This window comes from Oppia nitens, unplaced genomic scaffold (genome assembly GCF_028296485.1).
Source record: "Oppia nitens isolate AA-2021 unplaced genomic scaffold, nextdenovo-longstitch-racon4-pilon3 scaffold3_pilon_pilon_pilon, whole genome shotgun sequence".
In the NCBI taxonomy this organism is placed as follows: Eukaryota; Metazoa; Arthropoda; class Arachnida; order Sarcoptiformes; family Oppiidae; genus Oppia; species Oppia nitens.
The window spans coordinates 6,295,590-6,316,203 of record NW_026533221.1 but is presented as its reverse complement, the minus strand read 5'-3'; the positions used below and the strand labels follow the sequence as shown (position 1 = coordinate 6,316,203).

At 22.6% G+C, this 20,614-nt stretch overlaps 1 protein-coding gene across 2 annotated transcripts; it reads left to right on the top strand.

Moving 5' to 3' along the window:
- Positions 1-13,827: 13,827 nt before the first annotated feature.
- Positions 13,828-20,243, top strand: LOC128958812 (E3 ubiquitin-protein ligase UBR2-like). Of its 2 annotated transcripts, none has more exons than XM_054304749.1 (10): positions 13,828-14,083; positions 14,132-14,536; positions 14,708-14,781; positions 14,846-14,901; positions 14,959-18,244; positions 18,313-18,503; positions 18,563-19,015; positions 19,088-19,690; positions 19,755-19,920; positions 19,980-20,243. In XM_054304749.1, the coding sequence occupies exons 2-10, from the start codon at positions 14,139-14,141 to the stop codon at positions 20,177-20,179; spliced, it is 5,427 nt and encodes a 1,808-aa protein (XP_054160724.1). In that variant the 5' UTR covers positions 13,828-14,083; positions 14,132-14,138; the 3' UTR covers positions 20,180-20,243. The 2 variants fall into 2 exon arrangements, with proteins under 2 accessions (XP_054160724.1, XP_054160723.1); XM_054304748.1 differs by having other exon boundaries at positions 14,831-14,901.
- Positions 20,244-20,614: the final 371 nt, after the last annotated feature.

Here is a 20,614-nt window from a genome sequence, read left to right as displayed (position 1 = left end):
CAATAGATTCGTGAATTATTTGTAAATTAAATTTATTTTGAAAATAAATGATTATTTTTAATAAATAAAAAATGTACAATATTTAGTATTATATACAATAAGAATAATTAATTTTTATAGCAAACAAAATTTTTATATTCAATAAAAATTAGATTTTATTTATAATATTCAAATATTATTTTTAGCATGTTTAATTTTTTATTACATTAATTATGATAATTTTATTTATTGGTTATAAATTATATAAATAAAACTTATTCAATTAAGTATGAATTTCATTAAAAACATTAATTTAATAAATAATAATTTAATTTACATTATAATAAGGGTAGGCTATAGCTATATTTTCGGTTTACCCACAGAGACCAAGATTTTGAAGATTTTACCCCAAACACAGACTTTTGAAACTTTAAAAATTTGTAAAAAATGCTTAAAAACGAGAAATGACCTAAAATTTTATTTTAATTAACTATTATTTATTTTTTCTAAATTATTTACATCAAATTAAAAGTAAAATAGTTAAAATTTAGTTAAAATTATGTTAAAATTAATCTAAATATAATATTATTTTAATAAAATTATGTAACTAAAATCTTAAAAATTAACTATTTTTAAAAAAAGAATTATGTTATTTGTAAAATATTATTTTAAGATAACTAATATGATTATAATAAATTATACTCTGAATAGTGTATTAATGTTTTCAGATAAAAAACTAATATTTTATGAATTTAATGTTAATTAATTTTTAACTTAATATTATAACTTAATCGATTTAAGTTATTAGATAAATATAAGTTCAAATATTTAAATTTTATTAATATTAGTTTTAGTCGACATCCCACCCAAGAATTTTTGTCAGTTGACTCCCACCCCCACCTCCACCCCAGTATCTCCATCATTATATTTTTTAATCTAAATCAGTAGATAAATAAATAAAAAAATATTTTTAACGATATACTAAACTTATTTGTAATTATCTAGTTCTGTTTTTCAAAAATAATGTTTTTTATATATAATATTATTATTATAAGATCTATCAAAATGTAAGTTAATTATTTAGTATTTCTATTTATCTAAACTACTGTATTTAATCTTTAAAAAGTTTTATACGACTACTTTATATATTATAATGTTCTTTTAGCTGTCATTTAAGTAAAATAAATATTTTATTATTACTGTGGCTAGTAAATTTCGAGACAGAATTTTTGTACTAAGTTTTTCTAAAATAATTCGAATATTAGAATGTTTTATATTTTTGTTTTAATGTACATATTTTCTATGATTATCACTTATCAAAATAATAGTAGTTTAATATCTTTGTCTAAAAAGTTTTCGGAATTATTTACAAAAATATTTGATAAATGACATTTTAAAACAGTAATCTTTTTTGATATTTTTATGTTTAAAATAAAAATAAATTTAAACAAAAAAATATTAATTTTAAAGAGTAATATTTGATGTTTATTTTTTAGTAAAAATCAGTAAGTTTATCAAATGCTTACAATTTTTAATAAATAATTTTATCTAAAATTAGGTCTAAATTTGTCTTCCAAAATAGCACAATTTTAATTTTTAATAATGTTTGGTATTTTCGTCAATAATAAAAAATTATTTTATTATTTTCTTAAAAGCAGGCAACATAATATAATATTTAATCATTTTAAAAAATTTATTAGAATAATATAATTTTAATAAATAACAAAAACATTTTAAAATTTATTTTCGTTTTTTAGAAATAAGTATAAATTGTATTTTTTTGTAATTTTTCATAAATAATTCTTTAATTGTCAGAAATCTAATAAAATAAAAATACTTGTATTATTTTATCAGGATTAATAGTTTTTCTTAGATTTTATAAATTATACAATTCTAAAAATTGAGGTTACTAATTTTGTAGCATTATAAAACTTTAATTATTATACTATAAAATATTTTAAAAAATTAACAATAATAATGAATATCTCTACAATTTAATACCATAAAAAAATAATTTTTAATTATTAAACCGAATGCAGAAAAATCTATTAAGTTTTCATATTACAATTTGTCTCGAAATATATTTGCCACAGTAATAATTATCATTTTAATATACTGTACTATATATATATTATTTAATCAAGAATATATAATTAAATAAATTTACTTCATAAATAATTTTATTAAATAATTATTAACTATGTATAAATAAAAATAAATGACACAAAATTTAAGTTAATTATATTTATTAGAAAAATACTTTATTATATATTATGTTAGTAATAAAACAGTTACTAAAGATAATTTTAAAATGTTTTTATTTAATGTAAATTTCTATTGTATAAATACTATATATAATACAGTAATATACGTATTGTTTAAATCAATAGACATAATAAAAAACACTCAAAAATAATGACGAGTCAGACACTAAATAAACATATAATCGGATATTATATATATATATATATTGCATAATAATGTGTATCGTTTGAATCAATACATTAAATGTATTACAATATTAGTAAAAAAGATATGATTATATAGCAAATTTACTGGACTCATAATACAGTATATCTGTATGTACTGTAATATATTATATTATATAACAATAGGACATTCCGTATAAAATACTAGCATTGAATACAAAGTAAAGTGATGATACATAGATGAACTGTATAATGAAAATGTAGACCAAATGTGAATTACAAGATTAACCGGTTTGGGCTACAAATCGATCAAATTATAATACAATTATAGACCAAGATATTAATAATAACCTTTAATGTAAACCATTTTTTAAGTAATGATAAATATTATAATAAATTGTTTTATATACTAATAAGTTTGTCATCAATTATACAGTATTTAATATAACCATTAATTATGTAGCGCAACTATACTAAATTTATAAAATCTTTTAACTATCATATAATTATATAAAAAAATCAATAAGTAAATGATATTTTAAATTAAATTATTGTTATGTCATTAAATTTTATATAATTTATTTTCTACTTTTACACTAGAGTAATGCATAAAATTTAATTAAAATTGTAATTAACATAAATCATTAATATTAGAGAATAACTATATTTACAATAATTTGAATTATATTTAATATTCAATTATTGTTTAGAGTATTGTGTAATTAAAATCAGATTTTATTACAAAACAAGAGTAATGTTAATCGACTTAATTGACAATTAAGTGCAAAACATATTTAGGCTAATGATTGTAATAATGAGTAGATTAACTAAGATATACACTAAAAATACTAAGCAATATATAAATATCAAATAATTGTTTGCAATCATTTCATTTGTAACTGAGATTACAATTTGCTATCAATAGTGGGTTTCATTCTAAACGATCACTAATTAATGATTACTTTCTACTTATTTAAATTTATTAATACAATTGCTTAATAATTAACTTAATTTATTATTTATTTTATTCATTAAATTATAAGTATATGAAGTAAGAAAAACATTCTCTGAAAGTATATAACTATAGATTTGATGTATTATAATAAATATATAATTTTAATATATTTAAAGTTTGTTTTTAGATTATAGATTTTATACATTTCACTTTTTTTTGTAAAGTTACTATAGTTATTATATATTTATGTTTATATACAGTAGTATTAAAAACATTTTGTAAAATACAACATGTATAGCTAACATATTTAGCTTAATTTTTACAATTATAGTTACATTAAGTAATTACTTTGAGATAAAAAAAAGTGTAAAAATTTCAAACAAGAAAACATTATTTCAATATATTAGGAAAATTCAATAAATATACCGTATAATGAAAATATGTGTATTTTTATGTACAATCAGTTTTATCTTTTTTATATTGTCTTTATGTGCATTCAATTATTGAAAGCCAACCAAATCCACAGCTCAGATAAGATAATCATATTATATAAGAATTGTTGCAAAAATTTATTTTTCGGATTCAATGATAGATAAAATTAATGACAAAATTTATGGAACAAATCAATTGATTTACTAATATAACATTCATTACATTGATTTCATATAAAAGGACTTCAATAATAAATGTGTAAATAATTGTAAATATATTATTATATTTAAAAGTCAACTGTTTTCGACAGTTTTATTTTACATGACTTGTGTTATATTTAGGGTTGTTATAAATTTACATTTAGTGATAAATATTATGAAAGATATTTTATCATTTTGTTTAATGTTTTATAATCTATATTTACTTAGCATAAAAATTTTCAAATAATTTTAGATCAAATAAATAATATACTGACCTTAATGATTAATTACAAATTTAATTTAATTTTAGCAAAAATGTAAATATTATTTAAATAATTAAATAATTATAATACTATTATATATTACTAGCTAATTAATTTTAATAATTATGTAAAGATAAAATGAGAAAATACTTAATTATTAATTCATTGCAATAGATACAGTACATGTTTATTATTTGTCAAAAATATTTGCATTTATGTTTTATTTACAGTATTTTTATAACAACCTTAGTTTTATCCTTTATATTTTCCATTTATATTTCTAAATATATTATAAAATATGCATTAGTATATATGCAAAATAAAAATAATTCAAAATTTTGAATTGTAGCTTAAAGCATTGTGTATTATAACTCTATTGATAAATAAATAATTTTCTGTATTTAATTTTTTTCATTATTTGCAGAGTTATGAAAAATTTAGTAAACAAATAAAAATGATAGACATTTATAAATATTATATAAATTAATTACTATAAATTACATGTTTTATCTTTTATCATATATTCAGTATATAAAATATTTCATATATACAATATAGTCATTGAAAGTGCATAACTATTAAAAACTTTTTATGTGATAAAATATTATAAACTTTTAGTTCAATTTAGAGTAAATCTTTTAATTTAAAGAAAAATTTTAAAACTACAAAATATATTTTAAATTGTACTTTTTGTAACTTCTTATACTAATACTTTAGGATAAAAAGTAAAATTCTAATTAAATATTTTTATATTAAAAGATAGATCCAAATTTATAAAAATAATATAATTTTGAAAGATTTCCTCAAATTGTTTATTACAGAATTTTACAGTAATTTTGTGAAAAACTTAAAACATAGTATTATCACTAAATTTTTAATATAACTATTCATTCATTCATTCATTTAAAAATTAAAAATATATAAATAATAAATATTCAGAATTCAGAATAATATTCATTATAAATTCAAAAGAACATAATTTTTTGCTAATTTTTTTGTAATTAAATAACAAATATTTTATAATAATTGCAATTAATTATTATATTATTATTTATAAATTATCAAATAATTGGTAAAAATAATGATTATTATTTCAAATAAATATAAAAATAGAAAATAAATATTTTTAATCAATTTACTTTTATAACTCATAGTTTAAGCAATTTATACTATTATTGACAAATTATAAATATATTAATCTTATTTTATATAATTTATTGAATATGTGATATATTTTATTATATAAACAAAGTAGTAATTTGTAATTAGAGATATATATTTGATGTTAAGTATTAATAATTATGCCATAAATTAAATCTTCAAATTATAAAATCAAATTATCTAACCTCACTAACAAAAATAATATTTATTATAAATTGATAATTATAATATTAATATTTAATGTAATTATTGATGTTTTTGTTAAAATAGATAAATTAAATGAAATAGTAATTATTATTATTTTGAAAAATCTTTTAATCATTAATGAATGTTTTTAACTTTGCAATATAATTTATATATTATAGGTATTAATAATATATTTCTGAATAAAATATATAATAAATTTGAAATAATGTTTACAATGTACTGAATTTACAATATTAAAAATTCATTTATAAAAATGTTTTGTATCATTTCAATTATTTTGTATACTATAGTCTATGAATGTAATTCTCATTTATACAAACTTTAAATTTTAAAACCCATTGAAAATATAAATTTCAATTCCATGTGAGTATCAAATTTAAAATTCAAATTTACTAAAACAAATATATTTTTGTGGTATATTTAAAAATTGTTATCAATTGTTAAATTGCAATATTTTATAACTTCAATTTTTTATTTTTGTATATTAATGCACTGCAACAGTACACGCAGTATTAAAAAAATGATATGCATTGATAGATATTTTTAAAAATATTGATTTTGAAATAAAGTAAAAATTTAACATTATATTATAAAAATGACATATCATTTAGATATAGAAGTATTGATAAATAGCAAACAAAAATTAATTGATTTCCTCTTCATTGCCCTCTTGTTTTATTCCCCTATTTATGATATATAATAGTTTTATTTATATATATATTAATACATTTTATACATTATATTAATGCATAAAGTACTGTACGGTATATACTAAACATATATTATCTAAGTAATCATTTTAGCTGAAAGGTTTGAAATTGAAATATTTGAAAAAATTAAAAACATTTTCTAATAAAATTAGCCTCAAGTATAAAATGCTATTAAATTCATTGAATTTTCTTAATGTACTAAATATTATAGAAAAATATAAATTATGAAATCAATATTAAATAACATAAAATTTAAGCAGGGTTGCAAAAGATTTTCGAAGGGTATACGACAAATTTGCAAAAATCTCGGGAGGGGGGTATAGGAGGTGGTGGTTTTTATTGCATTTTTTAACGTCAATTTTTACTAAATTATCTATAAATTTCCCATAAATTTCATAAAAAGAATATAAATATTTAATTCATTAATACCTTCAAAATATTTTATCAAACAAATAATTATTTTTACAAAAGTTTAGAAAATAATAAATTCTTTTGCATAAAAATATTTAAAAAGCTAATAACAACTACAATAAGTATATGATTTTAACTTTTTTTTATTATAATAGTTAACTAAATGTATAATAAACATTACTCAAAAAATTAAAATGTTGATATTCTAAAATTTAATGATATTGTATTTATTAGTAAGTTTAAAATAAATAAAAATTAGTAAAATAGACTAATAACAATTGTCAAAAAATACTAATATAAATAAATAATTTGTGAATTAATCTTTATATAATATTTTATATTAAAGCTTAATACATTATATTATAAAATTTGAAAAATACACATATCTAATTGTCTATTGAGTGATGTAAACAAATATTATTATTAAACATTATAATCTAATTTATGTTAAAAATCTGATTTTTTAATATAAAATATATTTTCCTTTTTAACAGGTTAAAAAAGAAAAGAAAATGTTTGCTTTATTTTCCGTAAAAATTGAAGGGAATTTATTTGGGAACTTTATCCTTTAATATGTTGTCCGAACTCTACATATGTAATATTTATTTAATATCTGAATTTTCATTATTTTAAAAGCATATTTTGCGTTAATTAATAAATAAACTATTATGTTTTATGTTCAAATATACAATTAATTAAATTTTTTTATTGTTTTGTTATATATATTTACTTTAAATAATGTTATATTGATGTAATTAATTATTTTTCAGAATTTAACTAGTTTTAATTTATTTATATTGTATACATAAGCTATTTATTTATATTAAAAGTCACTTAACAACTATTATTTGGTGTAATATTAAATTTTAATAAATTATATATAAATAATTATAAATATATTTTTAATTTAACTTTTTATAATAATAACCCTATGATAAAATAGTTAAATTCTAATTATATATTTTCATATTAAAAGATAATTCCAGATTCATAAAACTAATATAATTGTTAAAAATAAAAAGTTTTTTTCAAATTGTTTAATACAGTAATTTTGTGAAAAACTTAAAACAAAGTATTATCATTAGATTTCTAATATAACTATAGTTTAATTAATTCATTTCAAAATTAAATATATCTAAATAATAAAATTGGTGGGGGCCTCCTAACCTTTGGGCTTTAAAACAGGGGATAAGACCCAAAAAATCTGAATCTCAACGGGGGTTGACTTACTCCTTACACTTCTTCTATTGCAACCCTCAATATAAGACACATATAATGTGCTTATATTATATTAATAGTTAAATATATAGTATTTAATTATTTCTTAAATCATATATTATAATATATCGAATTTATCAACAATTTTTTTAATTTTTAATTATACTGTAAAATATGTGTTATGTTGTATATTAATTTTATGTACATACTTAGTACTGTAGAAATAATAATATAAAAGATTTTAATTTAAAATAATTGACAAAATTTTAGTATGTAATTTTAATTCTATAAGTTTTTTAAATAATGTAATTTTATTTACAACGATATATAACTTAACTATATATTAATATTAATTAATTAAAATTTTCATTAAATTTTATCTAAAAATTTTACAAAAACATAAATATAAATCAAGTTATTCATTAAATTAAACAAAAAATAATCACAAATGAATTTACGCTTATTTGAATAATTATTGTTATTTGCTTAACTGTCTAATAAACACATTTTTAAAATAGATTTTATAGACTGTATTATTACAAAAAGCATATAACAATAAAATTATATTTTGTTTTATATCGTATTTTTCAATAAAAGTCTACAAACGGTCTTAACATTTTGAACATTAGATAAAAGCGAAAATAAGGTATATTAAGTTAAATTATAATAATCTTTAACATTATAAAAGCCAAAAAATAATATGGTTTACGATTTCACACTTTTCATAAATATTATAAACCTTTTTTTTGGCAATTGATGTCATCAATTGGTGAAATATTACAAAAAAAACTACTCTCTATATCCAAAATGCTTCAAAATATAAAGCCTTACTTTAATACTCATATAATATTTACAAAAAATGAATAATTTACTATTTGTATAAATATCAATGAAAAATATATAATAAATAACAATAACTTTAGTAAATATATGATATTTTACTATTTATAGTATAAATCAATAATTTGATGATTCAAATAAACATTAATCGATTCATTTAATTCTGAATAACAACTAATAGTAATATTAATTTATTTCTCTCATAATAATAATCATTTGAACTAAATTTAACAATATTGAGACAAATAGTTAATATATAGAAATAGTCTTCAATGATATCGTTTATGTATATATATACTATAGTATAATGTCAGGGTTAAGCAAGGTTTTGGATTTTAGGGGGGGGGGATAGACCGGGGTAAAATTTACAAAATTCTCAAAAAATCTTGGGGGGGGGGGGTATTGGGTGGGGTAAGATTTTTATTGCATTTTTAAACGGAAATTTTTTCAAAAATCCAAAATCAAAGGGGGGGTCTAGAGAAAATTCCCTAAAAATTCTTAAGTTCCCGAATATTCCCATGTAAATTCAATAAAATTCCCACAAGTTCCCGTATAAATTCCCGGGAAAATAGGTAAAATTTCCAAAAATATAAAAAAAACTTAAAAATTAACAAAAACTTAAATTTTAACAAAAAATAAATATTTTTAAAAAAAAATTTTAAAAATTAATAAAAACTTAAATTTTAACAAAAAAATAAAATAATTTATTTAAGATTTAAAAAATAGTTGATAAAAGCATTAATGATACACTATGAGTTATTTTTAGTATTTTAATAATTTTTAACTTTTAACATAATTAATTTTTTAAACAATACTTAATGTTTATAGTTTGTTATATATTTTTATTTTTATACAAATACTGACTGAATACTACTTATTTAACTCAAATTTCGTTAAAGTTTAATTATATTAAGTACAAAATTGAAAATATTTTTAATTTTTTTATTTAAAATTTAAAAATTATTAATAAAAACATAAGTATTTATTGTTTTATTAACTTCTTAAACTTATATTTAAATTGTAATATGATTACTCTTTTCAACAAATAGGTAATTTTTAATTTTTTAGTTTATTTTAATTAAAATAATGTTATTTTTTGATGACTTTTAACGTTATTTTAACTATTTTTAATCAATAATTAGATTTTTATAAATATTAAAAACATAAAAACACTTACTAAAATAGTATCAACTAAAATTAAAATTTTTATAAATTTCAAAAAAATTTTCGGCGCCTTAGGCGCCGAAATTTTAGGGGGGGATCATTTCTCCTCGTTTTTAAGCGACAATTTTTTCAATTTGGTCAAAAAGTCTGGGGGGGTAAAATCCCAATTTCTCGATCTTAGCGATCTTAGGTATTTTGGCCTTACCCCCCCCCCTTACTTAACCCTGTATAATGTATATATACATAATTACACTATTATTATATATATACCGTATATTAATAGTTTATATACATTTTATTTATGCTATTATTTTAGAAATATCCGTTTTTAGTTAAACTTCTTGATTTTATATTTAATATAATTTTTTAAATTATGTAAAAATATATAATAAAACATCCAAATCAATAAATCATTAATAATATAAAAGATTTATCTTACACAAACATATGTAAACTTACATTTATATAAAATGTTAAATATTAAAATATATTATAAATTTATGTAATATTTTTAATGAACATTGTCTTCAAATAAGCAATCCTATTTTTCAAACAAATAATTTATGTATTTATTAATAAAATTATTTATTTATTATAATTTGAAAAATGAATAAAACAAATACTATATATGAATGCATTTCATATATTGTATATTATATTTCATGAATACACTATATTTAGTATATATTGTACAATTTTAATATAATACATAATTTATACATTACTTATACAGTATTATGATTTCACTTATGATTTCCCAATTGTCTTTGTATTGTTTTATTAAACACAAACAAACACACACACATATATATACATACACACACACACACACACACACATACACACATACACACATACACACATACACACACATACACACATACACACATACACACACATATACACACACACACACATACACACACACACATACACAAACACATTCACTCACTTATTCTCCTTAATCACTCACTCACTCAGTTTGTTAGCGATTCCCAAATATTCATACATATGATTATATAACTCTAAATTTTATTTCTTAAATACTGCAATAATTGTTTATGTAAAAAGTATAGTATTAATTATTGTTATAAGAATTACTGTTTAATATTTATGTTAAAAACACTTGATTTAAGTTTTAATGTTTTGCTTTATTCAAAGTACTGATACATTCAAATTAAATAAAGATCATAAATAAATCAGTCTTTTATAAACAAATCATTATTATTATCATTATTATTATCATCATTATTATTAATACACTCTTTGATTATAATTTATTTATACCAATCAGTGATAACTAGTTTTGTGAAACCATTGGATTGCATGTCTCCCAAGCATATCGTGAATGTGTTTATATAAAAAATAATACATTTGTTTGACCCAATCATTATTTAGTATGCATTCACATTCACATTAAAATACAGTAAAATATATTATATTATTAACATTAAAGGTGAAAGTTTGAGATTCCTTAATATATTAAATTATATTTATTTACCTGTATATAATGTATATAATCTTATTTTATATTTCATTGAGAAAGAAATATAACTATTCAACTAAATAAATATTACTTTAATATTATTAGATATTAAAAATCAAAATATAGAGATTATAACATTTATTTGATATTTAAGTAATTAAAATATATTTAAATAAAACAATTTAAATCTAAGTTCAATTAGAGGTTCATTTGCATGCAATGTTTGTCGCCTATGTATAACACTAGAGATTAAGCTTTTCATAGCATATAATGATTTACTGTATTATAGACCCTTGAAATTAGTGAAATTATAAATATATTTTATATTATAGAATACAAAACACGTTTTTTGATAAAAATGAATAAATTAATTAAAATTTGAGAAAAATAACAAAAACTTCTTCAATAATATATATAATATTATTAAATTCATATACATTACAAAAAATATACTATAATTTAAATGCTCGGTTTAATAATAAAATAATATAAATATTGTAAATTAAAAATTCATCATATATTTAATAAGTTACAAACAAATAAAAAAACAGAAAATGTTTTAGTTTTTAAAATATCAACATTTACATTATATTTATTCATTACAACTGTAAAAATATTTATATTATATATAACACTAATAATATATTTTTTAATAATACTGTACATCATTATTACTATATTACTTATTATGAAATTCTTATAATGAATTTTAAACTTAAAATTTTTATTTTATCTATAAAAGATTACAATATAACTTATAATTGGTATATAGTTAAACCTATTCAATGCAAATGTAAGAAATAAAAAACCAATTAAACATAAATAGTTTATAACTAAATTTTAATATACAATATATATAATATTGTATTGCATGGTACAATAAAAATAATATTTAAATTTATGTAAATCTAGTTTATGTGAAATACTCACTTTTGGTAGTAAATTCAAATGTCAACACAAAAATACAATAAAACACTACAAATTTAATAAAAGCAAATGTTTTTAATTAAAAATTTCGATAACAATACAGTAGTTAATATCATATATAGCTCTTTATTAAAATACTGTCATCAAAATCAAATTATATGTCAAAAATAACAAAATTATAATAAATTGAGGTTCATTTATTAAATAATGCTATATATTTGGAATTAATTTATATATTTTTCAAAATTTGTTTGATAAGAAACATATAAATAAAAAATTTTCTAAAGTATAGACAATTTTTAGTAAATATATTTCAAAGAGTGGCGGCTATTATAAGTCACTGAATACTAACTGACAATTCACTAAACATTCCGCATATTCTATATATACCTTATATTCTGTATATTCTATGTTAACAATCATTTAGAGCATACACTCTAGTGTTTAATACAGTATTAGATTTAAACACAATTGCACTGACATCTAATGCATCTATATTTTGATATACAGTACAGTATTTAGCATACATTGGTTGTCAAAGTTTGTAAATTAATAATACAGTATATTGTAATTTAAGTTTATTGTTTAATTATAAAGTTGATGTCATCAGATAATATTCAATACATTGTTCAATTGTTTTAAATTAATAATTATATATTTAAAATACTTATTAAAACAATTAATACAGTTTTATAATTTGTTAATAAAATAATTATTAGTTTAAATTGTGAATATTATATTAATTATAAATATTATTGATATAAAATTTGCATTATTTGTCAAAAGTTGATAAGTATATGTATATTCAGACACATAGTTTTCTTATTAAAAATACAATTAATATAAATACAGTATAAATATATAGTCTAAATTAGTTATACTTTATATATAAAATAAACAATATTATTATTTTATTTTATTTTTATTATCTATATAAAAATGATGATAACGTTAATACTGTATTTAATAACGTTAGAGTCGGCTTTAAAATAAAAATCTTTTAAAATTATTAATATTTAAATTGTTATTGAAATTAATAAATTGTATTAATACAAATAATGCCATTCAGTTTTACTGTAAATTTATATTACATATTGTATTAAATAATGTAATTTATATCTTAAATTTTAATTAAAGTTTAAATTTAATAATAATGTAATACATGTTACAATAATCAATCAATACTTTTGTCACTATTAATTTTATAATAATATTGAAAATTAGTTTTAATTAGATTATTTAATTTATATTTATATTGTTTTTTTAATTATTATTATTAGTTATTATTTTTTTCTTATATTTAATTGTAATTTTATAATTTTTTTCTTAAATTACCGATAAAATTAAAATTAACAATTGAATCAAAATTTTTGTATAATGACAGACAATATGCGCCCTCTATTTGAATGTCAATTGTTTGAGTATTGAATGCATTAAATGATTGAATGTATGCATAATATGGCTGTTTATCAGCTGTTGGTATACAAGAAAGCAATGAATGTATTGAATATTGTATTAAATATTGTATTAAATATTCAATTGACTTAACATTACAACAATGCATGAGATGTGATGTCAATGAACGCAATGACTAACAATTGGTTTAATTATTTGAGACAATAATCGGATAATTAATTGTTTTGAATAATCACAACAAGTATTGCTTTCTTTGAAATATTGGATACAATTTGCAATCATTTGGTATGTAATCAATGGATGTAATGATAATAGTAATGAATGTATGTTTAGGTGAGACATGTGTGACAATGAATTGATTTCTTCATCGATGACACACATCTGCGATGAATTCAGTCAACAATGGCTTAAACGACACGAGAGTCGAGTTCTTGCCGTTAAAGACTTTCGCCAACATTGGGCCCAAACTGTACCCAAACTATACTCACCGGCCATCGACTCGGACTGTCTTAACATTCAATTTAATGAAATTGAGGCCAAAAATCAATTGATAGCACCGTTAGAGCGCTTTATGACTGGAGTCCGAACTCCACAGACAATCTTTAGTCGACTCAACAAAACGGATGATCCGCCGACACTTTGCGGACGAATTTTCAAAGCGGGAGAACCGACGTATTCGTGCTGTGACTGCGGTCTCGACCCGTTATGTGTCCTTTGCGTCGATTGTTTCAGAAACAGGTATTTATTGTGACATTTGATTATAAGACATATGATATCAACAAACAATTGCAATATATTATATAATAACACTATTTCTATATTTAATTATAATAAATAAATACATTTTTAACAGATATTATCAAATGTAAAATAAGTTTTTAATTTAATGATTATTGTTATCATTGATAGTAACCACAAGAATCATAGATACAAAATGAGTACATCTAGTGGTGGATCAGGTTTTTGTGATTGTGGCGACAAAGGTATTAATTAATTGTTTATTTTTTAATTAAAAACTTTGTTTATTAACAGACAGAATCATTTCAGAGGCCTGGAAATCAAATCCTTTTTGTGATATTCACAATCAATCTAATAATTTAATGGTAATTATTCTTAATTTTTTTCTTAAATTAATAAAATAACTTATATTTACTTTAAAGGATAATGAAATGAACGATCCGTTAAAGAAAATACCGCCGGAATTGTCGGATATAATCGACAGAACAAGACTTGTATTCAAAGCTGTTTTATGTTATTGTTTTGAGATCTTGACGTGGAATCAAAATCTTGATCTTCCAGAAGATCTTATTAACAGAGAAGAGGATACTATAGCTGAAAAAGATGACACACACGTGACAATGCTATTTAATGATGAAATCCATACCTATGAACAGGTTATCAATACATTGAGCCGAGCTATTGATTGTCTTCCTAAAGAAGCCACAGAATATGCAACAATTATTGATAGAGAGGGTCGAAGTATAGTCAAGTGCTCTACACTACAAGTTTGTAATCAAGTGAAGGTTAATATTGAAAAAATCACTTCAAGACACGGAAGTAAACCAGTGAGAGTAGATGTAATGCATACCAGTATTGTTGCCCATCAAACTTTTGCCACTCGATTGCTTAGTTGGTTACATGAGATAATCAACTATTGTGAGGCTTTTCGATGTATTTTGGTTGAAGTCTTGATGTCTAAAGATGTATATATTAGTGAAGGCATTACATCACCTGATTCCCCACTTTTGGAACTAATTATGTGCGCCGACACACAATTGTGGAAATTTATGAGAAACCAATGGCACCAACTATTTATTAGTGGACTATTAATGGACTCGAGAAGCAAAAAGGAATTCGCAAAAGTTTTTATAAGAAATTACGGACACCTTATGAATGACTTTATACTCGACGATCACGACCACAGTATATCAATCACATCGCTGTCATTACAGTTGTTTACAGTGCCGTCATTGGCTCAGACATTGATTGCCGAAGAGAATGTTATAGTAGTTCTTTTGAAAACATTTCTTAACGAATGCGGTCGTCATCGCAATCACGACGGAAAGCTGGCCTTTGAACGAAATCAATCAGCCATTACTACATTCAGAAGATCACATTATATACTATTTGATTTAAAGTACATCCTCTCTGCCAAACCTAGCGAATGGACTGATGACTTAAGAAAGAATTTTCTGCTGGGACTCAACACTTTGGTTGATATGTTAAAGTGGATGCAAGGAATGGATGCAGTTGTCAGACAAGTTGGACAACACGTAGAATTCGAGGCCGAGTGGGAAACGGGTGTTAATTTGCAACTTAGATTAGCACCAATTGTTGGATTAGTTATTGAATGGTGTTCTTCAGATCGGTCAACACTAATTAAGGCTTTACGTTATACTCTTAAAGAGTTGGCTGAATTTATAAGTAGTTGTCCATCAAATGAATGGGAATTATGTGGATATCACGCCAATTGTCTCGATTATGATGTATCGTCACTTCCAGTGACTATTCATTTGCCTTTTTCAAGATTAGTAGCGGGACTTCTCTTGCAATTAGGAAAATATGACTTAAATTATAACGAAAGAAACTTTATTGTTGACAAAAAGCCAACTCCAATACAGTTAATTGAATTACCGCTTAGGACTCAAGTAATGATAGCCCAGTTCAGAGCTGGTATGTGGAGACGCAATGGATACTCTCTTGTAAATCAGGTTTACTTCTACCATAGCGTCAAACTAAGAGATGAAATGTACGACAGAGACATATTGATGCTTCAAATCGGTGCCGCGCGATGTGAACCAAATGAGTATTTAATTCATATTCTTAACAAATTTAATCTATTATTCTGGTCTCAAGACAACTATGAAAGTGTTAATCGCAAACCAGAAGAAGACTTTGTTAGACAAACTATTTCATTAGTTGAAGAATTTCTTGGACTTATTCTTATAATAATTTCCGAACGATTTGTTCCCGGAGTGGGAAAAGTAAAACATGACGACAGAATTAAGAAAGAAATCATTCAATGGTTATCAATGAGTCCAATGACACACTCAGAACTCGTTAAATATTTACTATCAAAGGAAACAACTCCTTATAATTGTAGTATTGAAGACATAATCAAAGAAGTGGCTATTTTTAAGCGCCCGACAACTCCAACGACGGGAAAATATGAATTAAAACCTGAATATTATAAAGATTTTAATACTTTTTTCTATCATTATTCACGACAAGACCAGTCATGTGCTGAAGAATCGCAAATGAAACGCAAGAAACAGAATGGAGAGGAACTTATTTGTTGTCCGCCACCCATTCCTCCAGATTTTGCGCCACAGTTTTCATCAATAAGTTATGTTATAGATTGCGATGTAATGCTTCATTTGATTGAAGCTGTATTGAAGAGGACTTGTAATCTTCATGCCATCTCATTCTCTGAAACTCAATTTGAAAAAGTATTGCATATAATAGGTGTCGGTCTGCATGAAGAAGCAAAAGGAAGTGTTCCTAATTTCATGTTCTCTAAGAAGTGTATTGATAAAGGAATCTATCAATTATTAGAAGAATGTTTAAATCGACCGATAGTTTCACGAATCGATATTCACAAAGATTTATTAAAATGGACTCTAAAGAGATTCAATGAAGTCTTGCAGATAAAGAAAGCAGAATTTGTTGCCAAAGATCAGAGAGATAAAGAAATAGGAGATAAAAGCGAAAACTTGTCAAAAGGTAAAATTGATAGACAAAAATCTGCTGAAATGGCTGCCAAACGAAGAGATAGAATAATGGCTCAAATGACAGCAATGCAGAAGAATTTCATCGCTGAACATAAAGATTTCTTTAATGATTGTCAGCCAAGTGTTTCCAATTCAAACTCATTAATGGACTTAACTTATGAACCACCAGTTATTGAGTCGATTGCCGTCGGAGAGAACCAAAAGGGAAAGTGTATTACCAATGAACGCCACACATGTATTCTTTGTCGTGAAGAACAAGAGGTTTCTATAACAGGTCGTTGTCTTGTTTTATCCGCTTTTATTCAAAGATCGACAGTATTGTCAAAAAACAGAGAAAGAAAATTAGGCAGCGATGATGATAATATGAATCCATTGTTTGTGACCTCTGACCTCAATTTTGGACCTCATATAAGTACATGTGGTCATGTTATGCACGCTGACTGTTGGCAAAACTTTTTTGACTCAGTTCTGGCTAAAGAACGGCGCCGTCCTATTCGTTATGGAAGACATGTTAGCTTTGATGTCGACAAACATGAATTTTTATGTCCACTTTGTGTATGTCTATCAAATTCAGTCATACCTATCATACCTGCCATCGATAACGAAGTAAAGAATAAAACAAAAAAGTCTGATATATCGCTAACTAATTGGTTAATTGGTTTACACGCTATTGTCGAGAAAGATATTCTCTTTTGTACGGAATCTTCAATTAATGGTATGTATTTATAATTAAATTTATTGCGATTTTTAGTATTATAATAATAATTATTATTATTTGAGTAGAAAATTCTGACGAGAAATATATTTATCGTATTTTACCGCATCTTAAAGACATCTTAGCCAATGTCCCGAATGAGTTCAAAGAATATCTGGAAAATTTATTCGATGAATATCAAGACAATGTCGTTAAAAATGAAGAACTTTCTCAATCACTTTTGGATGTTATGAAACACTTTGCTCAAGACGTTTATACTGTATGTCTTAAATAATATAATTATGATAAACAAAGACTTAAATTTATCAAATATTTTAGACATCACTTTTAGTGAATCCAAATTCAGAAGATGAGAGGATATCGTTAATGATATACTGGTCGTGTTCTTACACTCTTCAATCGATTGAACGAATGCTTCGTTTGGAGGAGAAGACAATATTTGCCGATCTTTCGTCCCGTAAATACAATTGTCTTAAAGCACTCGTGCGATATATCGGTTCGAGTATTGCTGTATTTAACGGTCCGATTATGAAAAGTCATTGCATTAAAATTATGCGATATCTTCTGGTCAATGATTGTCACATTACAAACAATAACTGTTGTCTTGATTTGGACGCCTTGTCATTGCTTATATCCCTTGTGATCACTACTCCATCATTATTTCTGTTGGACACCGATAGCCAATGCAACAATAAATTGTATTCAATGTCTTTGGGAAATGTTTCGGATAAACATTATATTAACTTAATGATAGTTTTTAATATTGTTCAGGTAATTACCGGTATTATTATTTTATTTTTTATTATTACCGCAATTATAATATAAAAGATATTTATTTTTTAGATAATATTAACCCAAAGTCCGGATAACTATACAGAAGAGCCTATGGAAGTGGAAGAGTTTGATACTTCAAGTACTGGTCAATCGGTTAATCGGACGATTCAATCATTTTATTCAGAGATTATGATAGCTTCGGGTCAGAGTAATTATAAGGTGCCGAATGTGTTGCAAATCGAACTCTTCCTAAAAACAAATTTATTGCCTTTCCTACGATCTGTGGCTCTATTTTTTCATTTTCTGACAAACGTTTCTCCGCCACAAAAATTTAAAGATAACAGCAATCAATCGGTTACTCCTGTAGAAGAGTTTGACATTCTTTGTCATTATTTGGGTTTGAGTTCGAAATTTTCAGTTCTTCTTGAGAGTACTTCGTTAAGACAATTGGCACTTATATGGGCCCGACATCCAAGAGTTAATGTTATAATTAATGAAAAGTCAGATTTGGACTCATTATTAGAATTTAAGCCCAAACTTATAGTACAACCGCATTCACTCAATTATTTGGTTCGTTTGCCCAATGATTACAGCGATCTCATCAATAGTGTGTCTCAATTTACGTGTCCTAACTCTGATGGAAATGACTCCCGATCTCCCACTATGTGTTTGGTTTGTATTAAATTATAGATTTATTTATAAATAAATCTATTTAACATATTGTATTTAATTATAGATTTGCGGAACAATATTATGTTCACACAGTTATTGTTGTCAAAATGATTTGGAGGGGACAATGGTTGGGTCGTGTACGTGGCACTCACACTTTTGTGGTGCCGGACAGGGTATGTTCCTCAGGATCAGGGATTGTAAGATATTGCTTTTGGCCGGAAAAACAAAAGGTTTAGTATATGCAATGTATTGGCTAAATGTGATTATAATATACTGTATGTATTTATAGGTTGTTATTTGGCGCCGCCATATATTGATGAATACGGCGAAACAGATCAGGGATTGATTCGCGGAAATCCATTACATCTCTGTGAGTCGTCGTATGCAAAACTTCACAAAATATGGCTCAGACACGGCATACCCGAGCAAATAGCACATGCATTGGAAACATCCAGCAATTTGGCTGCTTTTAACTGGCAATTGCTTTAATTTGTCGCTTATACAACATATTATTGCTTAACTAATACACTGATATTGGTTTTTATTTTATGCATATAAATTAAATGCTAACAGTTATATAAATTGATTTAATTGAATTTATTAGTGAAATTCAATTGAATTGATAGTTTGTTATACATTTAAAATATATTTGCTTATTATTTTAATCTATTGTATATTTTTTATAAGCAAATATGTAATACAGTAATGTATCAAATGTTTAATAACGATTTTAGTAAATGTTAGGCTGTTTTTTAATTTATTGATTTATTAATATTGTTTTATATCATAAAACTAGTTTCTATCCATTTTTCAAAGTTTTAATGTAATTATAGAAATGACAAAATGTTACAACAAATTGTAATTTTAAATAAATTTTAAATAAAAGTAATTTATGATAAAATAATGTCAACTATTGTACAGTAA

Excerpts from the sequence above, each read along its gene's own strand:
- LOC128958812 (XM_054304748.1), top strand. The coding sequence starts at position 14,139 with ATGTGTGACAATGAATTGATTTCTTCATCGATGACACACATCTGCGAT. Across the intron at positions 14,537-14,707 it reads GTCGATTGTTTCAGAAACAG|TAACCACAAGAATCATAGAT; the intron begins GTATTTATTGTG and ends TATCATTGATAG. Across the intron at positions 19,921-19,979 it reads TTTGGCCGGAAAAACAAAAG|GTTGTTATTTGGCGCCGCCA; the intron begins GTTTAGTATATG and ends ATGTATTTATAG.